The 21,057-nt window shown below is 49.0% G+C and overlaps 1 protein-coding gene and 1 pseudogene across 1 annotated transcript; one reads left to right on the forward strand and one right to left on the reverse strand.

Moving 5' to 3' along the window:
- The first annotated feature begins 11,866 nt into the window (after window positions 1-11,866).
- On the forward strand, window positions 11,867-12,021 carry LOC112589079 (uncharacterized; annotated as a pseudogene).
- Window positions 12,022-15,562: 3,541 nt separating this feature from the next.
- LOC109504097 (putative nuclease HARBI1) lies at window positions 15,563-16,923 on the reverse strand. Its single transcript, XM_019842755.1, has 3 exons — window positions 16,646-16,923; window positions 16,262-16,405; window positions 15,563-16,181 (listed from the first exon to the last, which is right to left on the reverse strand). Exons 1-3 carry the CDS (start codon window positions 16,921-16,923, stop codon window positions 15,563-15,565), a joined length of 1,041 nt encoding a protein of 346 aa, XP_019698314.1.
- Window positions 16,924-21,057: the final 4,134 nt, after the last annotated feature.

Consider the following 21,057-nt stretch of genomic DNA (forward strand, 5'->3'; position numbering starts at 1 on the left):
ACGGTTCTCTAAGCAACAAGCCAGTTCTACCTGATAACGCCAGTGGCGCTATATTATGCTTCTTTCCAAATATATCAGTTAATTCACTGTAATATGAAAAATAATCTAATTATGTATTGCTTTATATATTAGAAATTACAGAATATGCAGGATACAAGCCAATAATATCAGAAAAACATATTTTAAGTTACTACTTATATTACTACTTATATACGTTACTTATAAATAAGTTACTACTTATATTACATATAACATAAAATGTTGGGAGTTACTTACGCTTCAAAATTACAAATTTTTCTTTTACGGCCAGTTTTTTTATTATTGCTCATTACGTTTTTATATGAACAAAAACTTCAATTTGTTTTCAACTTGTAAAGGAGTTACAGAATAACCTTTACGCCTCATATCCTCTGCAATATGTTTCCATAAAATTTTATAGGATTTGATTTTTCTTGTGCTTCTTGTTTTTACGTTTATATATTTCTAGAAACAATTTTGTTGTTGCATCGTTCCATGTAAAATTATTTTCTGCCATCGGATCTTTATTTTGTACATTTTCTTCATTTTGTACATTTTCATTTGATATACAGGGTGTCCCATTTAACCTGACTAATATCTGGAAAACTACATGTCGGATCAAAAAAAGTGGGTAATGAAGTTTGTTCGGCTCGAAGGGGGACATTCAATGATATCAAACTCGACCTCCCACCCCACTCCCGGGGGGTGGGAGTGGGGAACAACTTTGAAATCTTAAATAGGAATCCCCATTTTTATTGCAGATTCGGATTCTACGTCACAAAATACGTAAGTTTCGTTCGAAACTTTTTTTTTATTCGTGATAGATGTAATCGCAAAAAATTATATTTTCTGCAATTCTCCAGAAATGATCATTGGATTGAAAAATAAAAAAATTACCTGTTCAATATTTTTAAAAATATTTTTAAAAAACAAAATAACAGTTATTCCCCCCATCCCCTCGGGGTAGGTGGGTGGTAACGTTCAAAACTCAAATGAGAACCCACATTTTTCATTGCAGAATTAAATTTTACGTGAAGTTTTTATGGAAACAATTTTTTCATTCGTGATAGATAGCGTTGAATTTTTGCGAGAAACTATTAGGTGCGCAACTAAGTTCTCGCTGTTTTTTTGATGAAAATGCAACTTTATTGTGAAAAAATGGCTACAAATGAATCATTCAAAATATTGCCCATCGCTAGCGACAACTTTTTCCCATCTTTCTGGCAGAGCTCGAATACCGTCACGGTAGAAGTGTTCGTCTTTTGAGGCTATCCACGAATCAAGCCATTTTGAGATGTCTTCATATGAGCGGAACTGCTGATTAGCCAGTCCATGTGCCATCGAACGGAACAAGTAATAATCGGACGGCGCAATATGTGGGGAATATGGCGGGTGGGGTAGGACTTCCCATTTGAGCGTTTCTAAGTAGGTTTTAACGGGTTTGGCAACGTGAGGCCGAGCATTGTCATGCTGTAGAATCACTTTTTCGTGCCTCTGCTCGTACTGCAACCGCTTTTCGCGCAGTGTTCGGCTCAATCGCATCAATTGAGTTCGATACCGTTCCCCAGTGATGGTTTCGTTAGGTTTCAACAGCTCATAATAAATAACACCGCCCTGGTCCCACCAAATACACAGCAAAACCTTCGCAGCGTGAATATTCGGCCGAGCCGACGACGTAGAAGCATGACCGGGCAGTCCCCATGATTTTGTTCTCTTTGGGTTGCTGTAATGAATCCATTTTTCATCACCCGTAACGATGCGATGAAGAAAACCCTTCCTTTTTGGCCGCTGGAGCAGTTGTTCACAGGTGAGAAAACGACGCTCAACGTCTCTTGGCTTCAAATCATAAGGAACCCAAGTTCCTTGTTTTTTAATCATTCTCAACGCATGCAATCGCTTGGAAATGGCTTGGCGGGTAACTCCTAATGCTGAAGCAAGTTCTTTTTGCGTTTGGCACGGATCCTCATTGAGCAATGCCTCCAATTCAGCGTCTTCGAAGGTTTTTGGCCTTCCTTCACGCGAACGGTCGTCAACATCGAAATCACCGTCTTTGAAGCAACGGAACCGATCACGGCACGTTGTTTCACTTAGAGCAGCATCTCCGTAAACTTTTTGGAGTTCTCGATGCGCTTCAGCCGCCGTTTTCTTCGAATGAAAGAAGAAAAGCAACACTTCCCGCAAATGACGATTATTTGGCACAAAATAAGACATTTTCACACAACCAGTACTGGCGGATGAGGAGTCCTCCCGAGGCGGCTCTATCATGGGAATAGATCCTCCCGCGAGGAACCCCACCGATGCTCAGGCCATGATGTGCGTCCACAAATGGGACTATCGGTTCACCGGGAAGGACCTCTTAGATTTCCTGGAGCGCGTGGATGAACGGATGTGCTACGGAGTCACGACCACCCATTTATTGTGGTGCATTCCGGAGCTCCTGCACGGAGATACCACGTTGGTACCGAAACCACCGGACAGCATAGACAACATGGGAGGACTTTTGCGCCGCCTTCAGAAATCACTTCCTCCCTCCGCGATACTGAGCGCAACTTCGGCGGGAAATATTGGAGCGCCGCTAATGCGCCGAGGCATACCGAGAATATGAGACAGCGATGCTCACATTGATGCGCCGCAGCGGGGACGACGACTATCTCGACAACGCGATATCACTCCTATATGACAACTTACGAGGGCGGTCCGATAAGTACTTAGCCTCACCGCCCGATGGCGCCACTATCGCAAGAGAAATTTACTATCGTGTAGTACATTCTCGTAGACGGCTACTGTCGAAATTTTAGCCGAATCGGACTCGCAGTTTTGTTTTGACCGCGTGTGGAAACGGGCGTGTCCGCGGATTTTAGAAAAATGGAAAAAGAGCAATATCGGTCGGTGATTCGATTCTTGTTTTTGGAAGGGAAATCGCGCAGCGAAATCAAAGAGCGCTTGGATGCTGTGTACGGTGAATCTTCTCCTTCGATGGCGACCGTCAAAAATTGGTTTAACGAGTTTCAACGTGGTCGCACGTCGGTTTTTGATGAGCCACGCCCAGGTGCCCCGAAAACGGCTACCACGGAGGATAACATGACAAAAATCCACGATCTCGTATTGGCAGACCGCCGATTGAAGGTGCGCGAGATAGCTGAGAGAGTAGGCATCTCAAAAGACCGCGTGGGTCATATCCTGCATGAAATTTTGGGCATGAGAAAGCTGTCGGCGCGATGGGTGCCGCGTTTGCTCACTCCGGACAACAAGCGCAACCGTGAGACCACTTCAGAGCAGTGTTTGACGCTGTTTAAGCACAATCCGAAAGAGTTTCTGCGTCGTTTCGTGACCGTCGACGAAACATGGATCCACTGGTACACACCAGAGACCAAGGAACAGTCGAAACAGTGGACTTCACCCGGCGAACGTGCTCCGAAGAAGGCGAAGACTGTCCTATCGGCCGGAAAGGTGATGGCCACCGTTTTCTGGGATTCACAAGGTGTGATCTACATCGACTACCTGGAGAAGGGCAAAACGGTCACAGGGCTGTACTATGCCGAATTATTGGACCGATTCGACGCCGAATTGCAGAAAAAGCGGCCCCATTTGGCGAAGAAAAAAGTGCTCTTCCACCATGACAACGCACCGGCTCACACCTCCGCCCTCGCCACGGTCAAATTGGTCGAATTGGGCTACGAACTGCTGCCCCATCCACCGTATTCTCCAGATTTGGCCACGTGCGACTTCTTTTTGTTTCCAATCTTGAAAAAGTCACTCGCCGGGCAGAAATTTGAGTCGAATGAGGAGGTCATCGCCGCCACGGAGGCCTACTTTGCAGACCTCGAGAAAACATATTTTTCAGATGGGTTAAAGAAGTTGGAGCATCGCTGGGTCAAGTGTATCGAGCTAAAAGGAGACTATGTTGAGAAATAAATCGCCACTTTTCCAAAATTTTCGTTTTTCTTTTGTAGGCTAAGTACTTATCGGACACCCTCGTAGATGTCGGATATAAAATGTTTATCGGCGCGCACGAGATACGAGATGTGGCCCACTTAGGACAGCTTGCCCGGCAGTACGAAGCTATCGTCCAGCAGCGCGAGGAGCAGGGGCGACCAGTACGAACCACCGGCCCCACGGTTGCTGCTCTCCTATACAACCGTGAGACTTGTTGCTGGAAATGTAAGCAGCCGGGACATCATCGCCGAGCCTGCCGACAACCGGCCGTAAAGTTTTGTTCGCGATGCGGCAAAGACGGCATACTAACCCACCACTGTCACCCCACGGGGGGAAACGAATCGGCGACCGGGAGTGGCGCCACCACGCCCCGGCCCTCCGCATAAGGTACCAACCGAGACCGTACCTGACCATCCGGTACCAGCAACGCCCGTTAAGGGCACTAATTGACTCTGGGGCCGAAACATCGTTAATCGATATTCGATTATTACGAACCGAGGACCTCCTTCGAGGAGAAGCCGGCCGGATAACGCTGGCAGATGGGACCGGAAGCCCGACGTACGGTCAAACTTAGCTCCACATACGTGGACGTATGGTGGGACGAAAGGAATACCGCCACCAGTTTAGGTGATGGCCAACCTGACCGCTGAAGTCATCATCGGGGTGGACCTGTGGGCCCGGCTCCAGATTGCGCTGCCGTCGCCCCCGAAAGACTTCCGGCAACTACAACTATCCCGAGTGAGGATCATAGAGGGGGGCCTAACGACCAAGACGGACGAAGAGGAAGCCAGATTCAGCCAATTCCTGAAGAGCGAACTGGCTGTCTTCGATGAAGTCTCCGGGCCGACCCCGTCAATCTGCCACCAGATTCGGGTGTGCCCTGGCACCAGTCCCATCAAACAGCGCTATCGGCCGCAGAACCTGGCTATGCAAGCAGTAATTGATGAAGAGGTCGCGGAAATGGAGGCTGAGGGAGTAATTGAGCCTTCGACTAGTGCCTGGAGCTCCCCCGTCTATCTCGTCCGGAAGAAGGACGGCGGATATCGTTTTTGCATAGACTTCCGGAAGGTGAACGAGGTGACCGAGCGAGACGCCTACCCACTGCCGCAGATAAGTGCGACTTTGGACCGATTGCGTGGTGCCCGCTACTTATCCTCTTTGGACTTGAAAAACGGGTATTGGCAAGTGCCATTGACCAAAGACAGTAAGCCAATCACTGCATTTACCGTGCCCGGTCAGGGCCTCCGCCAGTTCACCGTCCTCCCGTTCGGCCTGCACTCCGCGCCGGCAACCTTTCAGAGATTGGTTGACACCGTGTTGGGCACCGACCTGGAACCGCACGTATTAGTATATCTAGATGATATCATCGTGCTGAGCACTACACTGGACGAACATATACAACATTTACGGGAGGTATTCCGGCGGCTGCGGGAGGCGCGATTACGCCTCAACACACCTAGTCACTCGTGACGGCATACACACCGACCCGGCCAAGGTAACCGCCATTACCGCCTGGCCAGCTTCGAAGATGGTGAGGCAAGTCCGCCAGTTTTTAGGCCTCGCCTCCTGGTACCGGAAGTTCGTCAAAAATTTTTCCGCTATCGCAGCACCGTTGACGGAATTAACAAAAAAGAAAGTAAGATGGAAATGGGGATCGAAGGAGGAGGGGGCCTTTGAGGAACTAAAAAAGGCTCTTACCATGGCCCCAGTACTCGCCTGTCCGGATTTCCAGAAACCGTTGCCAGAAACGGACGCCAGTCAGCACGGCCTGGGCGCAGTGCTTACCCAGAACCTTGAGGAAGGCGAGCGCGTAATCGCCTATGCTAGCCGGACCCTCAACCAGGCGGAAAAGAATTATAGCGCTATCGAGCTGAAATGCCTAGCTATCGTCTGAGGCATTCGGCGAATGCGCGAGTATTTGGAAGGCTACACATTCACCGTGGTGACCGACCATCAGTCCTTGAAGTGGCTGCAGAAACTAGAAACCACCACCAGCCGATTAGGGCGGTGGAAGTTCAAACTGAAGCAATACATCTTCAATATAGCATATTGAAAAAGCTCGCAAAATCGACTAGCAGACGCGCTGCCGCGCGACCCCGCAGTCTGCGAAATCAGAGAAGCCACCGGATGCTCGTGGTACGAGCCACTGAAAAACCAGGTCACCGCTCGGCCCCACGACTTCCTCGACTATACCAATCGGGATGGTGTCCTGCACAGGCACTTCCTCCACACGTTGGACTTCCGTAAAGTACCCGTCAAAAATCAGTGGAAAAAGTGTGTTCCAGCCAACGACAGATGGAAAGTACTAAAGCGCTACCACGACAGTCCCGCCGCGGGCCACATGGGGATCGCGAAAACGATTGTCCGATTCGCCGAGCAGTACTATTGGCCGGGGATGGCTCGGGACGCTGCTCGGTACGTCCGAAACTGCCAAGTATGCTTAGCCTACAAAGCTAGTCAAAGGAAGACGGCCGGCCTCCTCCACGCCACCGCGTCCCACCGGCCGTGGGAGCATGTCTCGATCGACTTGATCGGACCGCTGCCCCGATCACGATAGGGGTTCATCTGGCTTCTAACCATGCAGGATCGATTTACAAAGTGGCTCGAAACGAAGCCCCTGCGACAGGCCACCACACCGGCAGTAATCAGCGGAATTACTGATCTTGTAATTTACCGACACGGCTGGCCAGCCGTGATCACCACCGATAACGGGACACAATTTACGGCAAGAGAATTTGAAACGTTCCTGACGGAACATGGGATCCACCACCGAACAACGCCAATGCCCCCCAATGCAATCTCGTCGAACGCACGAATCGGACGATCAAAATGATCGCCCAATTCGTCGCCCAATTCGTCGATAAGCAACATCGCCATTGGGATGAATAGTTATCGGCCCTACGTTTCGTGTATAATACCGCACAACATTTCTCCACGCAATTCAGCCCGGCGTTTCTAAATCACGGGCGCGAGCTCGACCGACCGCATCCCGCCGACCGCAGTAGTAGAAGGGGGGGCGAATCCGCAAGAAGTCGGGAAGATGCTAAAGGAAACATACGAACTAGTGGAAGTGCATTTGGCACAGGCGTTCCAGAAGCAGGAGACGCATTATAATTTGCGTCGGCGGGCTTGGCGACCAGAAGTGGGAGACACGGTTTGGAAACGGGAACACCCGCTATCCGACAAAGCTAAAGCGTTCAACGCGAAACTAGCACCAAAATACAAAGGACCGTTAATTGTAAAGAAAATTATTTCGCCAGTAATTGTAGATCTGAAAGATCCACGCGGAAAGTGGTATCGACTCGTACACGTAAGAGATTTACGAACCGCTACAACAATAGAAGAACCGTGTTAACAACGGTAGAGACAATACAATATCAATATCGACAGATAGGTAATGTATACACAGGTAATGTACAGGTAAACATATACAATAAGAACAACGGCCGATCAAAACGAAGCGAAGAATTAGGAACACCGAAATTACGCGAAGCTTCCCGAAAGAGAAATTATAAAAGTACCGATCGCGGAATGAACAAGATAGTTTCAACGCCAGAATGGAATTGGGAAACTACGAGGAAGAATTACAGGAGGTGCTAATCGCCAACGAAGACGACGCTCGGATTGTCTGGGAGAGAGTGTCGCGGTCCCTCCGACCACCATCGTCGGAAACCGCCAGCTCCGAAGACAAGTCGACCGGAGACCTGCGCCTGCCGGATTTGGAAGGACCAACCGCACCGACGACCACGGGGACGACTGCGCCTTCACTAGGAGGCGAGAAAGCCCACAGGAAGCCGGCCGCTAACACCTGAGGTCGGATTCAACGATCCGACCACCAGATCCGGAGGAAGTGGGAAAGTCTGACCTCACCGCCGCCACCTCGACCAGGGCGCGGACCATTCCGCCAACGAGGGCTCCGACCGATCCGTCCGGCACCCGCGTCGTTGGTGCTCCAGAAGGTCAAGACCGACGACCAGTCACCACCAACATCAATGCCGGCGAACAGCAACGTGACCGCGCCCGTGCCATCAAGGGCCAAACCACGGATAAGGGAGATCTCGACACCTCCCATACGAGTGGTCCTGAGACGTGAGGCAATGCCAACAGCCGAAGAGCCACGAATGCCACCGCTGCCATACGGGCCTGCTCCACCGCCACCGGTAGGCATAACTTTGCTCGACGGGACAACCGCGGAGATCCCGTATTTCTCCGCGGTTGTCGAACGACGTTACCGGTTGTACACTGCGGAGGCACGGTGGAACCTTTGGTTCCACCGGGACGGCACCCTCCGCAGTGCACATCGCGTAGGGCCGTCATAAGCTCTACGCTACTAGAGAAAGGGGGGTGATGTAACGAGGAGTATTTTACCCTTGTTACTGTCGTGTGGCGACGACCACCGGTCGTCACACGAGCAAACACCGCCGCGCGCCCCCGGCAGCACCGAACACCTGTGCCGCGGCAACCCGACGTACCGCCAGAAAAAGCCGAATTCGGCGAAACAATCGGGGAAGACCCGGCAGCCGAGCCTCGTCAACCGACCGGTATTGCGAATTTACCGTCCTCGTCCGTCTGTGTCAGCAGCAGTTAGCCACCGGCACAGAATATTTCTAAGTATCTGTTCGCGAATTTACCGTATTCGTCCGTCTGTGTCGGCAGCAGTTAGCCACCGGCACAGAATATTTCTAAGTATTTGTACGCGAATTTACCGTACTCGTCCGTCTGTGTCGGCAGTAGTTAGCCACCGGCATAGAATAGTTCTAAGTATCTGTTCGCGAATTTACCGTATTCGTCCGTCTGTGTCGGCAGCAGTTAGCCACCGGCAGGAAATATTTCTAAATATCTGTTCGCGGATTTACAAGTGCCCGTCCGTCTGCGTCGACAGCAGTTAACCACCGACGTGGAATAGTCTATAAGTTTCTGTGCGCGAATGCAAGTGCTCGTCCGTCTGCGGCGGCAGTAGTTAGCCACCGACCTGAAATAGTCTCTAAGTTTCTGTGCGCGAATGCAAGTGCTCGTCCGTCTGCGTCGACAGCAATTAGCCACCGACGTAGAATAGTTTCTAATTACTGTGCGCGCATATAAGTGCTCGTCCGTCTGCGTCGGCAGCAATTAGCCACCGACGTAGAATAGTTTCTAAGTTCCTGTGCGCAAATATAAGTGCTCGTCCGTCTGTGTCGACAGCAGTTAGCCACCGGCACAGAATATTTCTCAATATCTGTTCGCGGATTTATAAGTGCTCCTCCGTCGGTGTCGACAGCAATTAGCCACCGCCACAGACAAATTTTCCACATTCGGTGTGTGAAAAAGAGTAAGTGCTCGTTCGTCAGTATTGACCGCGGTAAACCACCGAGAATAATACATCTCCAAAATTATCTAGAGAACAACGGGCGTAAACCGTCCTTAACAGGACTCGTGGCCGGGGACGACGGACCATGAAGAGACAGCAGGACATTTTCTCGGACCCCGCGGATAAGGAACCGTTCCTCGCGGCTAAACAGGGGAATCACGAGCACGGAGGAACGCGCCTCGTTGGCGCCACACCAAACTAACGAACCCGTCCACATACACTTATATAGAGAATAGAACGTCTTTTTAATAAACGGGGTGCCTCGCGGGGCGCACCAACTATTACACCGTACGGAACCCGAGTACGAATTCTTTCAAGCTAACCTTCCTTCCTTCACCTGAGGAACACACCAGCGCGGCGGCGAGCGAAGCATCGTGGAAGCGGCGAGCCGGGTGCGACGGTGTGCAACCGATCGCAACGGACCACCGGGCATTACCGTTACAGCACTTAGAGATTTCGGAGATGATGGCTAACTGCTATCGTGTTCTCGAAAACAGAAACTTATTGTAAGTCGGCGCGGCGGCTAACTGCTGCCTAACGGCGAGGGACGAGCACTTAGATATTCGGAGACGGTGGCTAACTGCTGCCGTTCTCTCGCAACAGAAACTTATTCTAAGTTGGCGAGGCGGCTAACTGCTGCTTAACATCGACGGACGAGCACTTTAAAATTCGGAGACGGTGGTTAATTGCTGCTGTTCTCTCGCAACAGAAACTTATGCTATCTCGGATCCTTATGGATCGTATCGGTGGAACGCTGGGCGTCCGCTTAGCGCATGCCGCCGGGTCTCGTAAAGTTCTCCCGGTGATGCGGTACGGTACTTGGAGACTTACTCACCGGCTCTAGCCGTGCAGCTCGGACTGACATTTCGCTCCTTTGGTTTTCTCGGTTCCAATCGGTCTCCCAGGCTATTACTGTCGGCTATCCGGGGAGCTCTCTTCCGAAGACTGTCTCGCTCCGACACGACTCTCTCGATTTCGGCGAGAGGACGGGTTATATACCTTTTAAATTCGCGAACGGGGATATGCGCACTTCGGAAGAAGTTATCCCCCTAATTCCGCGAAATTCGCGCATGCGAAATTTGGGAATACCCCTTTTCGTACTCCGTTCCCGATTTTTCCTGGGCGGACGAGCGACTGCTCGTACTAGTTCGGCACTCGAGCCTTAGTGCCGTGCCACTGATGGTCGGTGCGGTGCGGGGATGGTAGCAGCGGTGTTTGATCGTGCGGCGACAAATCGTCGCCGCCGCAACGATTAGTGACGGGGACAAGGGACTTCTTGTCCCTCGTTACAAAGCTAGGAGTGAAAGACTGTAAAATTCTTCCGATAGTAACCGGAACGAGAGGCGCTGTGCCCTCAGATACAACATCCTGTCTTCGAGAGTTACATATAGAAAACAGAGGATCGTTGAGAACAATCTCATTACTGTCTCTCAGGAGCTCAATTGAAATGTACCATAAATTTATGGACTACAATGCAGCATTGCATTGATAAAACTCTTGGCAATTAGCCTGCTAGCGCAAACTGTTTTATATTTGACGACAGTCAATCGAACTGGAAACCACTCAATATTTATTTATTTGGGCACCCTATATATGCCTAATTTTTATTGAATTGTGACCCTATTGCCATAAGACGCTAGCGGTGCAAGTCGCCGTGCCATGGCGGCCGGCGACGACAGAGCTGTGTACTGCTGCCTCGGACACAGGCGGACGCCTCCACGCGGCTCCCCGTGGTAACGGCATACATGTCAACTAAGTTCCGCTTCTCCAAATGAGGAGACCCTGTGCAATTTTTCCACCCGTAAGCAGGAATCCCTTGGCTGGTCAGTCAGACGGGTTTCCCTCCTGCAGGAGGCACTTGCCAAGAGTGCTAGTAAGTCAGTACGCCATAATAAGTGACAGAACGAAAGTTACACCGGATGAATCTCTGTTAATGTTTGGGTATCCTGTTGTACAAATGAGTGGCTCAATAATCAACCTGCAGAGTCAGTCTACCAGGACCCGTTGTGAGGGACCGCACCCACACTAAGCGGTAAGACGTGCCGGCCGGCGTGAATACTTAGCCAAATGCCTCTTCATCTAATTAATGACGCGGATGAATGGATTAACGAGATTCTGTTCTGTCCCTATTTACTTTCTAGCGAAACCACTGCCAAGGGAACGGCCTTGGAAAAATTAACGGGGAAAGAAGACCCTATTGAGAATGACTCTGGTCTGGCACTGTAAGGAGACATGAGAGGTGTAGCATAAGTAGGAGATGGCAACATCGCCGGTGAAATACTACTACTTTCATCGTTTCTTTACTTACTCGGTTGGGCGGAGCGCGTGCCCCGAGGGCTTACGCCCCGGCGGTCACGTGTTCTAGAGTCAAGCGTGTAAGAGTGGCGTGAGACCTCGGCCGATCGCCGTTAATACTCCCGCGTGATCCGATTCGAGGACACTGCCAGGCGGTTCGGCTGAATCGCCACTTTGATGGACGATGTAACGAACATTGCGAGATGGACGAAGAAAAGCGCGCGCTTATCGCGCGTGCCCTCGCCGATCGCAGACGAATGTATAAGAGATTACCCTGAACGGTGGATCACTTGGCTCGTGGGTCGATGAAGAACGCAGCTAATTGCGCGTCAACGTGTGAACTGCAGGACACATGAATATCGACATTTCGAACGTACATTGCTGTCAACGGATACAATTCCCGGACCACGCCTGGCTGAGGATCGTTTACGTACCCAAAGACTGCTTGCGCCGGAGCTGCGCTTCCGCAGCTCTCTCTCTCTCTCTCTCTCTCTCTCTCTCTCTCTCTCTCGGCTCGGCCTCGCTCACCCCCGCCGTCATCGCAGGAGCAGCATCGAAGCAGGGATCCGTGCGCGCTGCGCCACGGAGTCCCTCTCTGTCCTCGACGTGCGCGCGCAGGGTTTTCAGCAGGCAGAAGACACGAGTGAAGAGATGTTCTCGCAGCGTCCTCTTGTTGAGTCGCGGATAGCCAAACGACGGCGTACGAGCTGGACGTTCGCGGAGGAGCGCGAGACCTCCCTCTCGACCCGAGAAAAGCTGGTCGTGTACGCCCTCGGCGGGACCAGGAATCTCGAGGAAGAATGGCCGGTCGGTCTCCCCTACGCGTCGTCTGAAAGAAACGAAAGGCGATTTCCTCCTCATCGTCGAGCGACATCGAACGCACACACGCGATAGCGAGTGTCTGTTTCCCGCGACCTTCGCACAAGGGGAAAGTTACGGAGAGCTCTCTCTCATTGGGCGCGGCTGGAAGCACGTCGTCGTTGTCAAGGTGGAACGAGCACAACGAGGGAGGAAGGTAGGTGCTCTGCCGCGTCGAGCGCGTGCAGAGTCACCTCCACCCGCCGACCTCTGCGAGCTGGGACAACGAACGGCGTGCATACCGGTCGACGACGCATGAGTGACAAAGAGAGCTTGTCTCCCTTTCTCGTCCGACTCGCGCGGTGTATGGCACTGCCGCGTGCAAGTCCGCATGACGCACAGAGACTCAGGGTGCGTTCCGTTTCTTGCATGATGCGCATAGGAGCATGAAAGTCCGTTTCGTTTCTCTTCATGCGCACTCTATGCGTGCATGATTTAACTTGCCGCCAATGCATTGACCCGCCTCTTCCGGTGCATGAAACTGCATGGAGTGCCTTACCTCACGAGCTGAGGCAGTTTACGCAGTCTATGCATGGAGTATATTTTTGCGCAGAATTGAAACGTGAAACAAGGTTAGGTTTCTCAAGATATTTCTTTATCTTCTATATAAACTTCCTAAATAGCATAAACTTATGAAAGATGTTTTAAAAGTATTTAAAAATTGTTTAAAAACGTCTGTACAAGTAAAACGTCTTTTAGTTATTATGATGTTTTTAAGACGTTTTTTAGAAATTTATGTTGAGTTGTAAAGGGAATTCAATTTTTTTAAACATAATTATTAGTTTTATTAATGTGAGCAACTTGCCACGATATTTTAGCTGGGCAGAACTATTATTAAGAAGAAAAGAATAGTTGGTAAAGAGTCGGTAAATCGTGAAATTATATAATTCACAAAAATGCCGGATACAAAGATAACTGTCCCAATTCTTGTCGGCGAAAAAGAAGAGCTATATAATATTAGATTATTACCAGAACAGTATGAACAAGTACTTAAAGGAGGTAAGTATGTTATTAGAAATTCTCCTAATCTATCAAAAAATACTGCGAATATTATAGACTAGATATTTTTTTCACTATTCGTTTCTTCAATAGATTTAATAATCGTTTGTTTGTTGATTTGTAGATCAAGAATTACTCCAAAAGTTAATTAGAGAAGAATCAGAGAGAAGGAGTTTCACTATCGTTCAGGAACTTACAAATTCCAACGATTTAAATCAAAATTTGGAGGACTCAGAAGTTGTAGAATCATTTGAAAGTGATGCACAGGAAGGTGCTAAAGAAGATTACAAGGAAGATAGTGATGGAAAAGAAATATTTACTTGGCCAGAGAAGGCTATTATGCTCTTTTTAGAATTGTACCAAGAAAGAGAGCATGAATTTACTGGTGGACTGAAACGTCATAATAAACTATGGTCTGAGATTGCTTCTGAATTACGAAAATCAAATTACAAAGTGTCTGGTGTACAAGTTCAAAATAAAATGTCAAGCTTGAAGAGGACATATAAGAAAATTAAAGATTCCAATGCCAAGAGTGGCAATCATAATAGTTGTTGGGCATACTATTCGGTTATGGATTCTTTATTTGGTGAGAAAAGCTGGGTTTCTCCTCCAGCTGTAGTAAGTACCTAGCTTAAACCTAGTAGTAAGTTTACCAGTCAATTTACCCTTTCCACTTAGGCCTTTTTTTGATTTTTTAACGTTACGCAATCGAGTTCCCATGCGTTTTTGCACGTAACCGATGCATTCTTTTTTCTGCATAACAGTATTTTCATAAGGCTGAGCATCTATAAGTCCTTTAAAAGTTTTACTGTCACCGTCGCCGATGTAAGAAATGTATTTCATATTATACAAACTAAGGGAACGTTTAAACATCTCGATTACTGAATCTATTTCCATTTTTCCTGCAGAGCCTTCATGGTTTGACTGGCAAACTGTCTTATGCGTTTCAAGCCATTCCGCATACTCTTCGGTATCTTTTTTCTATTCCCAAGTTTCACAAATTTTGCAGTACTTAGATTTGACGATGATGTCGACAACTTTTCCGGTATGCCAGCCAATTAAAGAAACTAAGCCGAAAAGCGACGTGAATCCTCGTTTCCTCCAAGATCCATCGCCAGATACAGTCAGTTCATTATCATCTCGTCCTTCTGCAGAAGTCATTTCCTTCTCTTCTTTTACTGCTCTCTCCATACTAATCTGACACACCGAGCGAGCGGCGACCGAAATTATATCCATAGCAGCTGTATAAACGGTTTGAAATATCAGCCGAGGCAGATCCATGAAGGCACAGAACTTGATCAATCCATTCATACCGATTCCTAATAAACGCATTGCTAGTACTATTCGTCTATTCAGTTCGTACGCATTTCTAATAACTGGACTGTTCGGAACACTACTAATATTGTCACACATTTCGCATGTAACATTTATTTTTAAGCCCAAGCCGCGCATTGAAGTATGACTAAAAGTCACTCTAGAATGGCACTTATGGCACACTATAACATTCGAGATAGCAGTAAAAACGGCAACAAAATTAACAAAGCAGTAGCCAAATGATTGATTAACATTAATGTCACTTTCACTTGCAGTCTTCAATTTCTTGGCAGACGTGCTCACTCCTTCAACGTCTCTCTCCGCTTCATAACGATTTTTCAGTCGATGTTTTCCCATACCTCTTCGATGAGAATGCCAACTAGACTCTCTGGTACCTTTTCTTCCAGAATACACAACATTTTTGTCACTCATGGTTGAAATTTCGGCAAATATTCACTTAGAAGAGAGGAATTTCTAACCGTAACGTCTTTTCAACTCTACAGGTAGTGTCCTTCTAACGGTCGTACTGTTGCTAGGTTAACATATACGTAGTCAAAAATACTTCTAATGCCATTTATGTATATACTAGCAAAGCTTAAAAATGAATAGTCTGAGACAGATATATATCTAAGACCAGTAAACGCTTTGAAGCGTCGAGCACACGCTGAGCGCGCAACGGGCGGGTTTTAGGTTTGATCGCTATATGTCGGTAAAAAAAAATTTTTCGGTCAAAAGCCTTGGGGATATTATTTTTGAAGGTCAAAACTATCGTTTAAGCAAAAAAAATCGATTTTTTCAAAATTCTACACTGATGTTACCCCTTAAAAGTAAACAGTCTAATAAAATACGAAACCGAACTTTTAACAAGCCGAAAGCTCGTTCTATGGGCATTCTAGTCGAGGATAAACAAAAATTGTAATTTTTTTGAAGTGCTGTTAGGTGCCCATTATCTTTAAATGGAACTATTACATGCGGGTGAATTGCATATGCAGAATCTGCTATAATATGCGAGTCTAAAAGAAAATACTCATTTGGCGTCTCAATATAATGTGCAAGTGCGGAATTTCTAAAGACTCTTGCATCATGCATTGAGCCAACATGTCCTGCATAACAATGCGTAAATACAGATTTTGCATCACATACAGCCTGCAAGTAAATAGCATGGAATTGTTTCCTACATATATATGAAGTAGCATCCTTCACTGGAGCTCGAATTTTAATATATGATCCATCCAGAGCTCCAATTACTTTTGGAAAACCTCTTAATTTAGAAAATTCTTCTATGGTACGATTTACTGCTTCGCCTTTTGGCCATCGAATAAATATTGGTGCTAGGCAATGTAAAGCGTATGTTATTCGCCTTACTGCTCTGAACACCGTTGTTTTTCCAACTCCAAATTGAACATGTATGGATCTGTAAAAACAAATACGTTATATATTTCTACAAGCAAATAGCACAAAAAATCAGTTATTACAAAGAATGAAAGCAAATACCTATAGCTGTCTGGAGTAGCCAAAAACAATAATAATATTAACAATTGCTTTCCTGGATGTAGTTGCTTTCTTCCTGTTGCATTAGTTTTACATAAAGCTGGCCCAATCAGATGTAAAATCATTTCATATGTTTCAGGAAACATCCTGCAACAAAAAAGAGTTAACTTTTACAACAGTGGTTGCTTACCAGCAAATCATATAGGTTATACAAAGTATATGTGCTTTCTTACGACACAACATGACAAGTGTACTTAGTTCTTCAACTAAGTATACTTATATCATATTGTGTCATTGTAGGAAATCACTATTGCTTTGTGTCACCTATGTCATTTGCTGAAAAACAACGTATAATACTATCACACAAATATATAATTTGCAATTTACCTGAAGTGTTCCTTAAATTGTAGACGTGAATATCCTGGTACGACTCGTTCAACATAATCTCTTAATATTTCACAAAGAATATTCTCTCCTCTTGTGTTTCCTACCATAAGAATGGCATATAGAGTTGACTCCTCACTTTCTTCATCACTTGAAAAGTCACTTTCAAATGATTCACTACCACTATCGCTACTGCTTAAAAAGGAATCTTCTTTCATCACATAAAGTGATGTGACAGCAATTATTGCATCTAGTTCTATTTTTGTTAATTTAGTCGCCATCTTATTCTTGTTTTATTACGGGATGGTCCCTGCGGATTAAAACACCCTAACTCGCTTTATAAAAGTTTAAATAAAATTATACGGATGATTATCCAAATAAAAGTGTACAAATTAAATTTCAACCATCAAATACCTTGACAAACTTTAAACGTTGCTTATTTGAGCCGCCATATTACATATGAACAGCATAGAAACTGTTACATTATTCAAAACGCATGGTCAGTGCATGAAGAGTATCAGAGAAATGGAACGGGCCATGCACTATACGTCCTATGCTAGGCATCCATGCGTCTCATACGAGAAACGAAACGCACCCATAATATTTCGCGCAGATGTCTGCTGGTTTGGATCGCGAACCGATCGCCTGTCCGAGTCCACGAGGCTTCGTCATTCAAACGTATACATACGGACCGCCACGTTGCGTCGTGACTTGTCTCTGGGGAGTCGCGCTCTCGCGCGACGCCCGCGGATGATCCGCCGCGCATTACGCACGATGCTGCGTTAAGCGCGAGATAGGGGAGGAGAGAAGACCACAGAGTCTCTGTCTCTCTCGCACCGTCGTTTCCTACAAGCACAAACGTTCACGACGACCTCAGAGCAGGCGAGATTACCCGCTGAATTTAAGCATATTATTAAGCGGAGGAAAAGAAACTAACCAGGATTTCCTTAGTAGCGGCGAGCGAACACGAAGGAGCCCAGCACTGAATCCCGCGGTTCCGCCGCAGGGAAATGTGGTGTTCGGGAGGGTCCGACTATCCCGAGGTGTCGCATCGCGTCCAAGTCCATCTTGAATGGGGTCACTTACCCGCAGAGGGTGCCAGGCCCGTAGTGACCGGTATGCGCCTCGGGAGGATTTCTCGTTAGAGCCGGGTTGCTTGAGAGTGCTGCTCTAAGTGGGTGGTAAACTCCATCTAAGGCTAAATACGACCATGAGACCGATAGCGAACAAGCACCGTGAGGGAAAGTTGGAAAGAACTTTGAAGAGAAAGTTCAAGAGTACGTGAAACCGTTCAGGGGTAAACCTAAGTGTTCGGAACAAGACCGAACATATGATAGCTCCGGAGAGCTGGCTGGAAATATGGGATCGCAGAGCGACGTCCGCCTGCGTCCAGGCTCGCTCGAGTCCGCTCGACGACCGACCGGTCATCCTGATCAAAGGCCTGGGCCTCGTAAGGCGACCCTGCTGATCACGCAACGTCGCGCGCCGACGCACCGCGCTCAGGGACGGCGGCCAAGCGATCGCGAGAGAGAGAGAAAGAGAGGACACGCACGCAATGATAGATAGACGCCGAAGTAAAACGCAACGAACGCAGTAGTCGCAATAGAGTGTCGCGGAAGTAATGTAGTAAACGCAAGTGGAACAACGCAGGAGAACGACGCAACTATGTACAAGCGAAACAACGTCGCTTACGCAAGTCCCGTAGGACATACGTCCGTGACGTCAACGGTGCGCTGCACCCGAAGTATGCCAAGGACGTGCACCGAAACGACCTCCGTCATTTCGGATGGCCTGCCCTTCCGGACGTAACGGCCAATAGCTAGCCACGGTCCCGAGGACGCGTGGAAATGGAGCTCCGAGAGCTCCGGCTCGCAGGACGACCAAGTCGCTCCTGCGAGAAGGCCAAGTTCCCAACGGACACTTGGACGAAGGAGCGCGAACGCTGTAGGACTGCGACCGAGCCGCTCCAAAACCGCCAAGGCCCCCTACGGACACTTGGGCAACAAGGGAGCTCGAAGCTTCGAGGAGACGGTCGAGTCGCTCCTAAGATCACGGCAACGCCGTGAGTCCGAGATCACAACGAGATTCGAACCATTAGCCTCAACCCAGCAGGGTGTATCGGCGCCACCTTCAACTCAGCAGAGTATATAGAGCAGTGGTTCGAATCTGAAACAAAAGACCGATCGCCCTAGGAAGACTAGAAAGCGCGTCGGTAATCACCAGTACACGATGCACTAACGCGTAGCACTACTTGCTACCCAAAACTGGCCAGGCAGAAGACAAGGCAAGGCAAAGGCCAGCCACGGCGCGCCTGGTTATATATCTGGGCGGTCGAATCTTGCCCGCGGGCAGCGGAATTGCGAGCCGCGCCGTGTAGCGGCCGCGGTTGGACCTAGTGGGGGTCCCGCGCGCTCGCTCGCGAGAACCCGCGTCCCCCGCTGCTAGCGAGAACGCCCCGGGAACCAGGCCGCCCGCCCTGCAGCGTCGACTCGCTGCAGGGCCAGCGACCGACCTTCCGTATGGCATCACGTGCCGTACGGAACACTAAGAAACCCAAAAGATCGAACGGGGAGATTCATTGTTAGCGCCGCTGACTTCGCGTCGGTCGGCGATGTCCCGCGGTTTCTCGCGCGGGCACGCTACCGTACGCGCATGTCTGACGTCATCGTCGTGCACTTCTCCTCTAGTAGAACGTCGCGACTCGCTGGGTATCGGTCTACGGCCCGGATGCGGTGACTGCCGCGTCGCCGGTAAAACGGCACGCAGCAAATCACCGGAAGCCCGGCCGGCTGTCCGTCGGTACTCGCACGGTGTCAGGCCGCAGTTTATCTCTGCGTCAAGCCCGTCGCAAGCGCGCGCCACGATCACTCGGAGGCATGGAACTAAGCGCCGTCCCCGGTCCTGGCCTGCTGTTGGCCGATGGTGATCCTTCGACAGGCCTTACGGGGCGACACGTAGATGGTTCGCCATCCCGCGCTCACCCCAATACCGATTGGCGACGCTACTGCTTTGGGTACTCTTAGAACCCGTCTTGAAGGTCGGCCTTAGCGCCGACCGAGGGAGGATGGGCCACGTCGCGATGCGGCCTCGCACTCCCGGGGCGTCTCGTTCTCATCGCGAGAAGAGGCGCACCAAGAGCATACATGTTGGGACCTGAAAGATGGTGAACTATGCCTGGTCAGGACGAAGTTAGGGGAAACCCTGATGGAAGTCCGTAGCGATTCTGACGTGCAAATCGATCGTCGGAACTGGGTATAGGGGCGAAAGACTAATCGAACCGTCTAGTAGCTGGTTCCCTCCGAAGTTTCCCTCAGGATAGCTGGCACTCGGCCGTTCCACGAAACGAGCGCGAGTCTCATCAGGTAAAGCGAATGATTAGAGGCCTTGGGGCCGAAACGACCTCAATCTTTTCTCAAACTTTAAATGGGTGAGATCTCTGGCTTTCTTGAACCTTGGAACCGTGAGAATTACGGATCAGAATGCCAAGTGGGCCATTTTTGGTAAGCAGAACTGGTGCTGTGTGATGAACCAAACGCAGAGTTAAGGCGCCTAACTCGACACTCATGGGACACCATGAAAGGCGTTCGTTGCTAAAGACAGCAGGACGGTGGCCATGGAAGTCGGAATCCGCTAAGCAGTATGTAACAACTTACCTGCCAAAGCAACTAGCCCTGAAAATGGATGGCGCTGAAGCGTCGAGCCTATACTCTGCCGTCAGCGGCAAGTGGGGCGGGGGCTCTAAACAGCCCCCGTCACGAAGCCCTGGCGAGTAGGAGGGTCGCGGCGGTGTGCACAAAAGGGTCTGAGCGCGAGCCTGCCTGGAGCCGCCGCTGGTGCAGATCTTGGTGGTAGTAACAAATACTCCAGCGAGGTCCTGGAGGACTGACGTGGAGACGGGTTTCGTGTAAATAGCCGTTGCACATGAGTCAGTCGATCCTAAGCCCTAGGGGAAACCTTATGTCAATGACGGCGTAATGCTCAGTACTCTCTCGAACGTTTCATACTGAACATGGTACACGTCCGTCGGGCGAAAGGGAATCCGGTTCCTATTCCGGAACCCTGCAGCGGAACCGCATACCATTCGGGCCCTCGTAAGAGTGTTCGTCGGGTAAACCCAAAATGACCTGGAGACGCTGTCGAGAGATCCGTGAAGAGTTATCTTTCCTGTATAAGCGTTCGAGTTCCCTGGAAACCTCTAGCAGGGAGATAGGGTTTGGAACGCGAAGAGCACCGCAGTTGCGGCGGTGTCCAGATCTTCCCCTCGGACTTTGAAAATCCAGGAGAGGGCCATGTGGATGTGTCGCGCCAGTTCGTACCTATATCCGCAGCAGGTCTTCAAGGTGAAGAGCCTCTAGTCGATAGACTAATGTAGGTAAGGGAAGTCGGCAAATTAGATCCGTAACTTCGGAATAAGG

The sequence above is a fragment of the Harpegnathos saltator genome, unplaced genomic scaffold (assembly GCF_003227715.2).
Source record: "Harpegnathos saltator strain DR-91 unplaced genomic scaffold, Hsal_v8.6 scaffold395, whole genome shotgun sequence".
In the NCBI taxonomy this organism is placed as follows: domain Eukaryota; kingdom Metazoa; phylum Arthropoda; class Insecta; order Hymenoptera; family Formicidae; genus Harpegnathos; species Harpegnathos saltator.

Bases quoted from the DNA above. Each gene is read 5' to 3' on its own strand.
- LOC109504097 (XM_019842755.1), bottom strand. From the start codon at position 16,923: ATGGCGACTAAATTAACAAAAATAGAACTAGATGCAATAATTGCTGTC. The intron at 16,406-16,645 runs GTAAATTGCAAA...TTTTTGTTGCAG, and splicing joins CAATTTAAGGAACACTTCAG to GATGTTTCCTGAAACATATG. The intron at 16,182-16,261 runs GTATTTGCTTTC...TTGTTTTTACAG, and splicing joins GCTACTCCAGACAGCTATAG to ATCCATACATGTTCAATTTG.